This window comes from Bufo gargarizans, chromosome 2 (assembly GCF_014858855.1).
Source record: "Bufo gargarizans isolate SCDJY-AF-19 chromosome 2, ASM1485885v1, whole genome shotgun sequence".
In the NCBI taxonomy this organism is placed as follows: domain Eukaryota; kingdom Metazoa; phylum Chordata; class Amphibia; order Anura; family Bufonidae; genus Bufo; species Bufo gargarizans.
This window is the reverse complement of record NC_058081.1, coordinates 479528128-479542443: the sequence shown is the minus strand read 5'-3', so window position 1 is coordinate 479542443 and position 14316 is coordinate 479528128. Positions and strand designations below refer to the sequence as shown.

At 41.0% G+C, this 14316-nt stretch overlaps 1 protein-coding gene across 1 annotated transcript in view; it reads left to right on the top strand.

Annotated features, from left to right (window-relative positions):
* CAMK2A (calcium/calmodulin dependent protein kinase II alpha) overlaps window positions 1-14316 on the top strand; it is a 263773-nt gene that overhangs the window by 204665 nt on the left and 44792 nt on the right. The window contains exons 12-13 of the mRNA XM_044281129.1: window positions 4883-4925; window positions 8724-8764. Of these exons, the coding sequence (XP_044137064.1) occupies window positions 4883-4925; window positions 8724-8764 (84 nt within the window). The remainder of the gene's footprint in view (window positions 1-4882; window positions 4926-8723; window positions 8765-14316) is intronic.

The window sequence follows — 14316 nt, the reverse complement described above, 5'->3', positions numbered from 1 at the left end:
ATTACATCTCAGTTCTGGGCTGATAAGTGAACAACAGAAATTTGGAAAGATAAGGGGTGTGGGGTTTCGCTCTGGTAGATAGGGTAAGCGGGTGCAGTACAGAGGCAAAATACAAGTTCTTAACTCAAAACATCAGTGTTTAGTCACACTTGAGGCAATTGCACGTAACTGCAGTCTTGGTGTTAATTCACACACAATGAAAAGTTCATATAGCGCAAGTCACCTTGCTGGCAGTTCTGCCTCCAGTAATCCACAGCAGGCTTTAGGGGGCCTGTTTCCCCAGCGTGTGGCTCTCAGCCCTCCAGCACTGCACAAAGCCTCAGATCTCAGAAACAGAGACCTCTCTGCTGAGCCCAGCTGCCTACTTAAGGACAGTCAGGTGCTGCCAAAACCCGGACCGGCACTTAAACTCTGGTCCGGTATTTGACCTCACCTGGCTGGAAAGCAGCCCAGCCGCACATGCTGGGAGGAAAATACCTGCCTTGCCAGACACAACCCCTTACTGTGTCACAGGGGTCATTTCCTCCCATGCCACGTCTAAAATTGCGGGCGTGGCGGTGGCAGGGAATGTACACCATAGTTCCTTAATATTTTTTTAGGTCAAAGATCCTAATGAGATGACCCAGAGTTGGTAGAGGTGGTACTAGTTACACTTAACATTTTACAATAGAGTATGCTGCATGATGTGTGACTATGATTCATCTGGGCCTTCTGTTCTTGGATGGTTTTAGTGATATTCTCTGTCAGGTTTTAAAAAGTACTAATAGTACTCTGATAAGTAACGGTGACCCTTCTACTAGCAGATATTTTGAAGTTTTTGGAAGTTAGAAATATCATATGTATGTGGTAATAAACAGTCATAAAAGAGTTTTCATTAAAGCCTATAATTACATGTGAATTTCAGGATATTGAAAGATTTCTATCATGAGACAACTGGCAGTATTGAAATCATAAAGGTTCAGTGAGTCATTGAGGCAAATCTGCTACTGTGAATCTGAAGACATGCCAAGCAAATTAAGATAAGATATTAATATAAAAGTCCATGTGTTACCTAGTCACCCTAGTTGGAAGGAAATGACCCATGTAATGTCCAGGCTATCAAGGAATTGCTTGGAATTTTAATGTATGCTTGACCTACAGTACTATGCAAAGATACTAAAAGGTATAGATAAGTGTAAGTGTCATGCTAGTATACTATATATCATTGAGCTAAGATGATGTGTGGTGGTCAGTAAGCTCGATTCCCATAAGGCAAGGGTGATAGCATTGATCTGTACTCAACCATTTTTGGGTGACAAGTGGCTTCTATATCTGGAATCTAAAACAAGCCACATCTTCAGAATCATCAGTTATCTCAATGGCACTGTGCAGTGTATTTGCCATAAAGTAACCAACTCCATCCATTACACAATGGATGGAGCTGTGTAGTTCTGTCGATGACTTTCAGCACCAGAGTTACTCTGAAACAACTTAGGTTCTGAGTGTCAGATCCCCAGTAGCAAGATTTAAAGTTTTGGAAATGCCAGGTCTAAAATTAGAAGTGCAGGAGCCCCATAGAAAGAGTGGTCAGGGCCCATAGAAGAGCAAGTTAGCTTTGATTCTTTAGCGGGAAAGGCATGGTCGGCAAGGAGCACAGTAAGAGGTAATTGACCACAGTTATGTCCATCTCTAACCTGAAGCCTGTGTAGTTTCAATTTTATAAAACTAGCCAGCCTCATGTTCACAAATGATGAAGAATGGGCCATTCTTTTTACCTAAGGAAAAAATCACAAGCTCCTGTATGCTACAGTAGCAAGCATTCAGTAGGAGCAACAGCCCCTTTTCATGTTTAGACTAGACACCTAACAGTAGTACCATAATAGCCCTAATGGCATCCCTACAACAGGGGTGGAGGCAGACTACAGAAGGCCCTTATACAAAAAGAGCATATGGCCCCCTTATTCTTCAAAATTCTTTCTACTTATTCTTCTACTATTCTTCTACTAAATTTGATTAGAGGTCAGCAAATCGATTTGGCACAAATCAAATTTGTTGCAAATTTACAAAGAGATTTGGATTTCAGTAAATCCATAACTTTCAAGAATTTTCCCACATGAATCACTCAAAATAGTGGCAGCCATTTTACAGTTCAGAAGAAGAAGAAAGCTGCCAGTAAAAAGTGATAATTTGGGGATTGTTTCTTTAATTTAAGAAATAATAGCAGACACTGAAGTATGTTCTTAAACATGCTATGTTACGACCAGAGGGTGAGAACCTGCTGCTCCACGAGACCAACTCCCTCTGAGGGCAATGTCTAAGCACAACCCTTGTTCATCACACCATACCTCTGATGGTGAGGAGAGACTTTACTGAGGGGTGTACCAGGTGCTAACTCAGAGAGGAGTTGGGACTAGAGAGTGAACCCACTGGACTGACTTCCAGGTGACACAATAGACCCAGTGGATGCTGGGAGGCCAAAGGCTGATCAGACGAAAGTGTAGTCAGGGTACAAAGGCAGAAGTCAGTGTAGGCGACAGTCAGGCAAAGTCCATAAACGTAGATCAGGGTCAGGGCAGGAGGCAATCAGGCAAAGTCCGTAAAACATAATCTGAAGTCTGATACACAGAATGACAAGAACCAACAGAACACCTTCACTCAAACAGGAAACTAGACAAGCTAGGAACCTAAGTTGCTCTGGCACCTTCCTGTAGAAGGAGACACTTCTAAATATCTCCTGCCGACCAGCTATGGGCAGGGGAAGATAGAGAACGTGCGCAGTCTGCCTCACAAAGGGAGGAGAGACACGCCCACACGTCCCCTAAATACACACAAGGAACTCAAAGCCAGGAGAGAAATGCTGGTGGCAGTAATGCAAACCACAGCTAAGAACCCCACTGCCAGCACCTGTCAGCATGGCATGCAGCAGTGGGGAGGAGTGAAGAAGCCTGGCGCCCGTACCTGTGTGTGGGGACAGAATCGCAGGTATGGGGAGCTGGGCTAACAGGCTGTTTATTACTACGTGCTATAATCCATTTACTCATAGCCATATACAGCGCATTTGGAAAGTCTTCAGACCCTTTTACTTTTTCACATTTTATGTTGCAGCCTTGTGGTAAAATAAAAACAAAAATTTAGTTTTCCCCATCGATTTGCACTCAATACCACGTAATGAGAAAGTGAAAACCGAATTTGACTAAATCAGACCCGAAACTAATTTTGACAGCAGATCACCTCATTCATGAGTCTCCAAAAATCTCAATCCACTGGTAATGGTGAGACATAGTTGAAAAGGAGTGTACTCTTCTACAGAGAGCACCTATGACTTTTTGTAAGGCCCCTGTGCCCCTGTGCAGCTGTAAATCCACCTCTGACCTCAAATGGAGTCTTCAGGTTCAATGTCATGATTTCTTTGTTCCAGACATTGGTGGAAGACCTTTCCCGTGAACCACCACTGATGTTATCAAGTTCTGAATGCATCTTTTTCAGCCTCAATCTAATGCTAAAAGTATATCTAAAGTGAACAGTACTAGAAAGCCTCAGTGATAGACAAAAGACACTATGAATGTTCTACATCCTGTGACATTTACGCTAATCCCGGACATCTATTCCCTTTGATCTCTTCCTTTTATGGTGTGTTCTAATTATGAAACAGTGACCACTGAATCACAACCGTGCAGATTTACAGATTTGGCAGAGCAATAAAGACTATTGTATGTGGACTCTATTTACACTGGATCAACACCAACAATGTCAAGTATCAGACAGTAAAAGTATCACTTTAGTCAAAGGAGTCCGTAAACTATTATACTCCAGTAACAACATGTAAGGAGACACCTCCAGTTTGCAAGCTGTGTATCTCACCCTATATTGTCACTTTTATTCTAGAACATGGGGTAAAGCTAGTAGGACAGTCAGAGAAGGGACATGCAACTGTTACCATCCTTGTAAGATTGCATAGCCCCCAAAAATCTTTTATGAATTCAATAACATTTTCCTTTTCCAATTGTATTTAATTACTTTCTGCAACCTGGTCTCTTCCCACCATCTCATTTTGCCAGTACATCATTAAAGAGTGCACAAATTACACAGCTTAATTAAATGTTTCTTACTTGGTACAACAATCTCAGACATTATAGGACACCTGCCAGAAATTCGTTGTCAGAAAATTGAAAGGGGTTTGAATGTTTTTTACCTCTCTCTAAGGGCTCATGCACACAAGACATACGGTCTGTGAACGGGCCATATGTCCCGGAGCGGCATACATCGTGCGCACGGGAGCGCACAGCATCATAGGTCATATCATATGAGTGCAGGACAATAGTCCCACGGGCGGGCCGATGCGCACAGCATCATAGTAACCTATGATGCTGTGCGCTCCCGTGCGCACGATATATGCCACTCCGGGACATATGGCCCACTCACGGACTGTATCTCTCGGAAGGCATACAGTTGTGTGCATGAGCCCTAAAGCTTTATAGTCACAAACATAGGCAGATAGATAGATAGATATTAGATAGATAGATAAATAATCAACTTGAATCACTCCAATCATTATGCAAAAAGTAGACTGTAACTTTATCCACCAGTGTCCATTGCATTGTCCATTTTTTCAGTTTCCACCTGAAGATTTTTTCAAGCTACTACCGAGGAGTGCTGCCTTCTTCTGTATATAGATAGATAGAATCAATATACTGAATATAGTGTAATCATCTGTCTTCTTCCTGTTCCAGCACTGCTGTGTAGCTCTCATTATGAGATCCATGTTTTTTGCATCTTTTATCAGCTATACAGAGCATAAATATAGCAGTCACATTGTCCTCATGGTTTGCATAAAGGTTGTCCTATAACTGTGTCTTTAAGTGCTTTTTACTGTTATAATCAAAGGTCACTTTATCTCCAATAGGGTGCTATTTTGACCACAATGCTGGCAACTCGGAATTTCTCTGGTAAGTGATAATCTGTACGAATGAACCTTATTAGTTTCTTCTTTCCCTTAATATACATTTAAAGCTGTGTGATGTCCTGTTGGCAAGATGTTCCACACTTAGACTGAGAGAGATCTGGGCCCTTGGCCATTATAAGATGTGGCTTTGGAAGGCCATACTACTAGCAAGCTCTAATGCAAGTGGTAGAGTGTTTGATTTCTTTGTGAAGTCCCTGCTCTTCTTCAAGGGAATGATTTGGATGATAAGAGTCCAGTAGCGGTTTACAGTGTGCGTATATATATATATATATATATATATATATTTTTTTTTTTTTTTTTTGTATTAAAGCATACATTTATATAGGGTGGACCGATGGTTTAGAGACGAATTGTCTTAGAGGAATGAGGCATTCCTGACCAGTGTTCCTGACCTCCCTCTATTAACTCAAAACTTTCTAAAAGCATATTTAAGAATAGGTCTTCTATACCAGACAACTTTGTTAAGGGAGTTTTATGAGAACAGAAAAAAAGGGTCTGCCACTGTTCTCCAAGGTTGTGTCTGGTATTACAGTTTAGTATACATCAAATAATGGGACTCAATTGCAAAACCAGGCACATCCCATTAATAAGAGTGGTGCTGTTTATTTACATAGTAACATCTATATATATATAAAGAAGGACGTATATATGTATGTATGTATGTATGTTCCGCGATCACTTAAAAACGCAACCGTCGATTTCAACGAAACTTGGTATACACATCCCTTGCTACCTGGAAAGAAATCTTGTGGGGGGATTACAGCTCTCTAGTACGGTTCCTGAGAAATTCCCCAAAAAATGACCTGCATTAGCCAATACAAGCCTGCAAGTCCTTCTCTTCATATCCACACAGTCACATGTCCCTTATCAGCCAATAGAAGCTCGCAGGCCCTTAGTCTCCACATACATACAGTTTTACTCCAGGTTTCCATAACAACCCAGCCATTTTTCTTCACTGCTGTAGGTCAGCTTTAGGCTAGGGCTACACGACGACATGTGTCGCGCGACAATGAGTCGCACGACACATAGGGCACAACTACACTGCTACATGTGTAGCGCGACAATTTTTGACATGCTGCGATTGCGACGCGAGAGTAGAAGAAAAATTCATCTTGAATGGATTTTTTGCAGTCGTGTCGCAGTGGCAGCATGTCACATGTCGCAGTGCGACACCATAGACTATTATAAAAATTGTTGAGACAAAATGTTGCGCGACATTTTGTTGTGTAGCCCTAGCATTAAAGGGTCAGGGCGCTGTGGAGGTCACCATTAGAGGGGTGGGCACTGTGTAGGTCACTGTTAAAGAGGCGTTCACTGTGGATGTTACTGTTAAGGGGGCAGGCCGCTGTGGAGGTGACTGTTAAAGGGCCGGACACTGTGAAGGTCACTGTTAAGGGGGCAGGGGCCACTATTAAAGGGGCAACTGCTGTGGAGGTCACTGTTACGTCAGCAGGGTACTGCATAATGCATGGAATAGCCTTCCTGCAGAAGTGGTAGCTGCAAATACAGTGGAGGAGTTTAAGCATGCATGGGATAGGCATAAGGCCATCCTTCATATTAGATAGGACCAGGGGCTATCCATAGTATTTAGTATATTGGGCAGACTAGATGGGCCAAATGGTTCTTATCTGCCGACACATTCTATGTTTCTATGTTTCTACATGGTTATTAGATCTCCCCTGAGTCATCTTTTTTCTAAAGTGAATAACCCTAATTTTGATAATCTTTCAGGGTACTGTAGTTCATCTATGCCTCGTTTGATGCAACCCATTATCTTATTGGCCTTGGCAGCAGCTGCCTGACAGTGGTTTTTTCAGCTTAGTTTGCTGTTCACTAAAATTGCTAAGTCCTTTTCCATGTCAGTGTTACCCAGTGTTCACCATTTAGTATGTACTTGCGACATGTATTTTTCCTTCCCACGTGCATAACCTTACATTTGTCAGTGTTAAACCTCATCTGCCACTTCTCTGCCCAAGCCTTCAATCTATCCAGATCCATCTGTAGCAGTATACTGTCCTCTTCCATGTTAATTACTTTACACAGTTTAGTGCCATCTGCAAACATTTATATTTTACTGTGCAAGCCTTCTACAAGATCATTAATAAATATATTGAAGAGAATAGGGCCCAAAACTGACCCCTGAGGTACTCTGCTAGTGACAGTGACCCAATCTGAGTGTGTACCATTAATAACCATCCTCTGTTTTCTATCACTAAGCCAGTTACTTACCCACATACAGACATTTTCCACCAGTCCAAGAGTTCTCATTTTATATACTAACATTTCATGCGGTACAGTGTCAAATGCTTTGAAGAAGTCCAGATGTACGACATCCATTGATTCGCTGCGGTCAAGTTTAGAACTTACCTCCTCATAGAAACTGATTAAACTAGTTTGACATGACTGATTCCTCATGAAGCCATGCTGATATGGCGTTATTTGCTTATTTTCATTGAGGTGCTCCAAGATAGCATCTCTTAGAAAACCTTCAAACAGTTTACCCATGACAGATGTTAAACACACCGGTTTATAGTTTCCGTGCTCTGTTTTTGGACACCTTATTTGCTATGCGCCAATCCTATGGAACACTCCCTATCAGTATAGAGTCCTTAAATATCACAAACAAGGGTCTGGCTATGACATTACTTAATTCTCATAGGGGTGTATGCCATCTGATCCCGGCAATTTGTCTATTTTAATTTTTTTTAAACGCCGCTGTACTTCTTCCTGGGTCAGACATGGCACTTTTAATGAGGAATTTTATTTTTCTATTCCCTTATCACCCTTTTAAACCATTCATTTGATTATACATGCAATATATTTTATTAATTTGATAATTCAGGCAATTTTTCTATCACCTTTTTACAGAATATTTTGGTAAGAATGCTAATTCAGGTTAGGACATTACTCAAAATTGACCAAAAAAAGAAACTCTTAAGAGAAGATCATTTAACTATTCTTATCTCATCTGCTACAAATGTGTTTATTTTTTCTTAAATAGTTTATAGATTCTGTAATTATATTTTTATTTTCTTGATAATATGATATGAAAATTAATTATAGGTTTAGTCCTAAAGGAGGAAGAGATTAACACAATTCTTCCTGCTTCCGAAAGTCCTTTGCTCTCCTCTCCCCCATTAGGTATTCCTTTTGGAAGTAGGCCATGAAACTTGCTGGGACACACTTAAGGATTGTATGAGGGAGTGAAACATATTGAAGGACAACTGCTCATCATGCACTTGTGCAGCTGTCTTCGCGAGATACTTGACTACAGCATTTTAGGGCTATTATTAGAGAAGAGGGAAGGCTGGGCGATCAGAGGCACAGACTGGAAATATAGAAACAAAACTGCCCATAGAGATGAGCCTCATCTTCAACAGAGCAGAGCTGTGTCTTACAAGTCTACATGGGGAAGGAGTCTAATTTATAATGAACTGAGGCCTATATGGATCTATAAAACTGATCTGATGATTGGATAAAGGAAATGGTTTATGGCAAATGAATGTGATTACTGCAAAAGGAACTTGTCTAGTATTTAGTGAGGTTTTCTAGTCAGAAGTGGTCAGGACCATGTCTAAGATGCTTATATAGATAACAGAAAGATCTCAGAGTTACAAATTCTAACTCTAGACACCTAATGAATGACACCTCTAATAGATGTCAGAACTTATTAGAAACTCTCTACTTGAAGACAAAGCACAGTTCATTATGCTTCTTCTGATCTTCTGCATCCTTGTGGCACCTGGGCTGGGCCTTCTTACCGTTTACTTCCTCTTTTTAGGAGGCAAGAGTGGCAGTAACAAAAAGAACGATGGGGTTAAGGTAAGGGATTACTGTCTATTAAGCAACGTTTCCCAATTTCTTACTTCAATTTTCATTGCAGCTTTGATGGTTTATATAGAGTGATTTAGGTTAAAACTTAGGCTACTTTCACACTAGCAATTTTTGCGGATCCGTCATGCATCAGCAAAAATGCTTTTGTTACAATAATACAACCACATGCATCCATCATGAACGGATCCGGTTGTATTATGTCTTATATAGCCATGACGGATCTGTCATGAACACCATTGAAAGTAAATTTTCGTTTCGTTCAGTTCAGTTTTGTCCCCATTGACAATGAATGGATACAAAACTGAAGTGTTTTCTTCCGCTATTGAGATCCTATGACGGATCTCAATAGCGGAATTGAAAAAGCTAATGTGAAAATAGCCTTATAGGTAATTATAAATCATACTTATTTTATATAATGTTTGAGTTTTGATGTCACTGAGTTGTCACTTTGGATTTAAATTATTCATATATAAAAGCTTGATCTATGAGATAGTGTTTACATGAATTGGAAAGCCTTGAAGGTCCATTCATGCTCCTTTTTTAGACCATCAGTAATTGATTATGCCACAGCAAAATATGTACAGATGACAACTAGCCTAGAGGCCACCCGATGTATAAAGAAATCATGTTATAAAGCTAAGTACCTCTAACTGACGATAGGGCATAATTGCATGCTAGGACCAAACTGGAAATGATAGAAGGATGACTTTGTGGTCCATTACATTAGCAAATGTAAGCTTTTCTTCATTGTTTATAGTGGTTGGCCAATTTCTAATGTCCACTTTACTCACATAGCTTTGAATGAAAAGTCGAAACTAAGCATACATTAGTGACTATAGATTACTATTTTATGAACAACTTGTTATTCAAGGTTTGTCTGTGAAGATTGCTCTAAAAGGAAAAACCACTAATCAATCTGTTTTGACCCGTGGCCCATTCTGAGCTTCAATTGACAGGATTAGTCATTTAGTATGAACAACATTCCAACATGGCACATCAGCTTTTCCACAGATATCTGTCTGTAACATACGTTTGTGTTGGCACCAGTATAGAGGTACCTTAGAAATTGAAGCCTACCTCTGTGTAAAATATTATAAAAAATAAATAAAAATAAGTGGACTGGCCAACCATCTAATGTGTATGGGGCTGTCCCAACTCTGCTACAATGGAAAGAAGGATGGCCAAGAAGAACAATATTTCAACATGCAGGAGATAAGCCATCGCTAGAAGTGTCTGGCAGTGTGCTTGCCTCCGTATTTAGATTACATGCACACACAGATGATCCAAGCATAGATGCGTATGGGAGGATGTGTCAAAAGGAACAGCTGTTGGCCGAAAGAGCATTGTAAGGTATTTGGCCACCTTATAGTTAATGATACATTTAGATACCTTGGCTGGTGGAAATTAGATTAAAATATTAAATATCATGTAGTCACATTACTATGTGAGATAAAATAGGGGGTTTATTGCACTATGCAGTTATGTTATTTTTACCTTGCTGCAGTAATTTCAGTGAACTAATAGGTAATTATTATCCCTACATAAACAGCAATGACCTCAGATCAGTGTGACAAATTAACAAGACATCTTGTTTATTTATGGCTTGTGGTTTAATATACTTATAGCTCGTCCTTTCAATTCCATTGGTTATTTTGTCATTTACTAGGTATGTGCACATATATTCCTTACATAGTGGCTCGCTCAGGGACACCTCACACTATAGAAGGCTAAGTGCACTGGACCCTCAAAAATCCTGTGTGCTGAATAGTGTACAGTAACCGTCTCTTAATGCTCTCCCTACGAGTTATATTACTCTATTGTATATGAGCTATTTCGAGGTCAAAATCAATAATATATGTAGTACTAAGTCAGAGCAACTGGACTGATATACCATGACCTGGATGAACGAGAACCTTCACAGACTTACACAACTATCAAGTAATACTAAAATAAAAGCATCAAAGTATTTTAGCGGCATGTATTTTATGTGGACAGGACCCTAGGTGCTGAATAATGCTTCATACAGTAATGGCCATGACAGTCCAAAAAGAGTGATTATAATATTGAACCCACTGTGCTACACACAGAACATTTTTCATACGGCATATACAGTAAAATACATGCATATATACACTGTGACACTACACATGTATACACAGTGACAAACACACTATATCTATAGAAAACATTAGATCTTGAGTATAACTTTGTATATACTGCACTGAGTTGCATATCTCTAGTTAGGAGTGTGCATCACTTAGGTCTTTCAGTCTAGCAAGACACTAATCAGCTTTCTAATATTACCTTTTACCAATCATTCAACAGTTCCTGTAGACTGAAAATATCCTTGTAGATTCATACGTAGGAAGGTCCCTATTCTACAAAAAGAGAACTATATACAAATTCCTAACAATCCACACAGCAATGTGTGTTCTTTCTTATGTTGTAGAGATCTGCAGAGAAGGTGCTTTGAGAGTCACCAGGAGTGGTGCTCATCTACTGCTTGGAAAGGACTTCTTGTCTTGATTGTGAGCCTACCCTATGTCAGTTACTCTTGGTATACCTAGGCATCCATTTCTCTGCATGTCTGTACTGTGAAAGCAGATGCTGGATCTGAGAGAGCAGTATGCTTAGCTTACATTGCTCTTTTCACAAAACAGGTCTAAGTAGAACTAGGAACCTATTTTAGGGAAATCCTTTAATTGGGAAATTTCTCAATATACCATAAGCTACATGTCACTAGGTGCAGGTCCTACCTCTCGGACCCACATCTACGGTATGTCACGGTGAGGTGTCCACTCAAGCATACGCCCCATCTGATTGAGATGACCTTTAGACTGTGAGATGTCCAGCATGTGCAGTTCTCTCCGTCTCACTATAGAAGTTGTATAGTCGATGCTTTTCATATTGCATACTGATATTAAAATTTAGAGGACATGCTTCACTGTTAAGGTATTTATTGAGATTTTTGTTTGCTTTTACAATGTAAAATGTTACATATGCAAAATACACCTAGGTGTCAACAAATATCTTCCTGAAAGATAATGATGTTAGAATTACAGAAGGCAGCAATTTCATTGTCATTACCATTATATGCCTTTCACTGTTGGTTATATTGTAAATGCAGCCTTAATTAGGGTTTTGTGTTTAGTGCTCCAGTTTGGCACTGTCACCATCTGTTGCATATCCACTGTTCAAAAAGAATATGATTGCTGCAATATGTGTGTTTATAGTGAAATGTGTGCTCTGAAAAACAGTTTTGCTGTTTTTTTTTTCTCTCTTTTTATTGTTTTTCCTTTTTAAATTTTTCTACGTAATTTCTACTTTTAATGTTTATGGTTTTTGCTGCAAAGTATTAGAAATGACTGACATGCTTCACATCAGGTATCACGTACAGAATATATATGTTACAGAGAAGTGATTCCCGACTGTAGCTTTCCAGCTGTGGCATAATGGGAGTTGTAGTTTTGCCACAAATGGCAAGTCACGGTTTAGGGCAGAGGTCAGCAACCTCTGCCCCTCCAGCTGTTGTGAAACTACAATCTCCAGCATGTATATTTGCTTGGGCTGTTCTCAGGGCTGGTGCAAGGATTTTTGCCAACACAAGGGAAGCTACATTTTTTTTTACATAGGGGGGTGACGTGACATGGAGAGGGATAAATGTGACATAGGGGGAGAAATGTGACATGGGGGGAAGAAATGTGACACAAAGGGGGTGATGTAAAAAGGAGGGGTGATATGACATGGAGGGGGGGAAATGTGACATTGAGGGGGAGAAATGTGACTTGGAGGGGGAGAGATGTGACATGGAGGGGCAGAAATGTGACATTTCTCTCCCCATGTCACATTTCTCCCTCATGTTACATTTCTTCCCCTCCATGTCACATTTCTACCCCCATGTCACATTTCTCCCCCTCCATGTCACATTTCTCCCCCTCCATGTCACATTTCTCCCCCTCCATGTCACATTTTCCCCCCTTCATGTCACATTTCTCTCCCTCCATGTCACATTTCTCCCCCTCCATGTCACATATCATCCCCTAAATTTCACATTTCTCCCCCTCCTTGTCACATTTCACCCCCTCAGTTTCACATTTCTCCCCCTCCATGTCACATTTCACCCCCCCATGTCACATCACCCCCCCATGTCACATCACCCCCCATGTCACATTTCTTCCCCTCCATGGCACATTTCCCCCCTCTTATGTCACCCCCCCCATATTAATGGTGTGTAGAAAACATTATGTTAACCTGGCCCTGGTCCCATCTGCAGCAGCTCCCCTTCTCCTCTGTGTGGTCCTGGTATCTTCTGTCTGGGCTCCCGCCAAGTTTGAGGACCTTTCCCACTCAGTCAATCAGTGGCCGCAGCTGTGTCACGTGTCAGGCCAGTGATTGGCTCACCGGGAAATCACTGGCCTAACATGTGACACAGCTGCGGCCACTGATTGGCTGAGTGGGAAAAGTCCTCAAACTTGTCGGGACCCCAGAGAGAAGATACCAGGACCACACAGAGGAGAACAGTCACGGGCAGGCACGCAAGTGATTTATTTAAAAAAAATATATATTCATTCCCCCCCCCCCTTCTTGGCTTGGCATCTCTGCGCCCTAAGGCAGCTGCTTGGTCTGCCTTATTATAGCGCCGGGCCTGGCTGTTTTTGAAACTCTCATTGAAGTGAATGGAGCATGCTGGGACTTATAGTTTAACAACTGCTGGAGTGCTGGAGGTTGCTGACCCCTGTTTTAGGGCACACTGCTATAGAGTATGGTTAACTTGTGCCTAAGGGATTTTATTTAAATTTGAAATGTATTGAATTTTGACAATGAATGGGGACAAAACTGAAACGTTTCCTCTTATTTTAAGATCCTGTGCCAGATCCCAAACCCAGAATGGAAATCGCATATGTGAAAGTAGCCTATTAGGGCTTAATCCCAGTCACAAACCTTTAAAGTGATGCACCAGTTTAAAGGGGTTGGCCACTATATAGGTACTTTCCACTATATAGTTGAAGGTTGGGTAAAAAAGAGTTTCCTAATATACTTTATTAAAAAAATCCAAATGGTGATGGTTTTATAATGAGCCCCGCCCCCTCAGCCCCTGCCACTGGCACGCTCCCTAATCCAACTATGTCCCTACAACCGGCTTATTCCTGTCAGAGTTCGGAGAGGAAAGAAAAGTAAGTGCGTGTCTGATCCCCGACGCGCTCTTACTTTTCTTCCGGCTCCGAACTCTGACAGGAATAAGCCGGTTGTAGAGACCGGGTGAGAGCAGGGAGCGCGCCAGTGGCAAGGGCAGACTGGGCATGCGCTGCTCCTATTAGGAAAAGCAGCGCATGTGCAGTTAGATAAAGCCATTGACTAGCTTTCTCTAAAGCTCCTCCATGTCACGTGCAGCCATGGACGAACTGGTTGCACTCAAAGCGGGGCCGAGGGGGCGCGGCTCATTATAAAAACATTACCATTCAGATTTTTTTAATAAAGTATATTAGGAAACTCTTTTTTACCCTACTTCCCACTATATAGTGGAAAGTACTTATATAGTG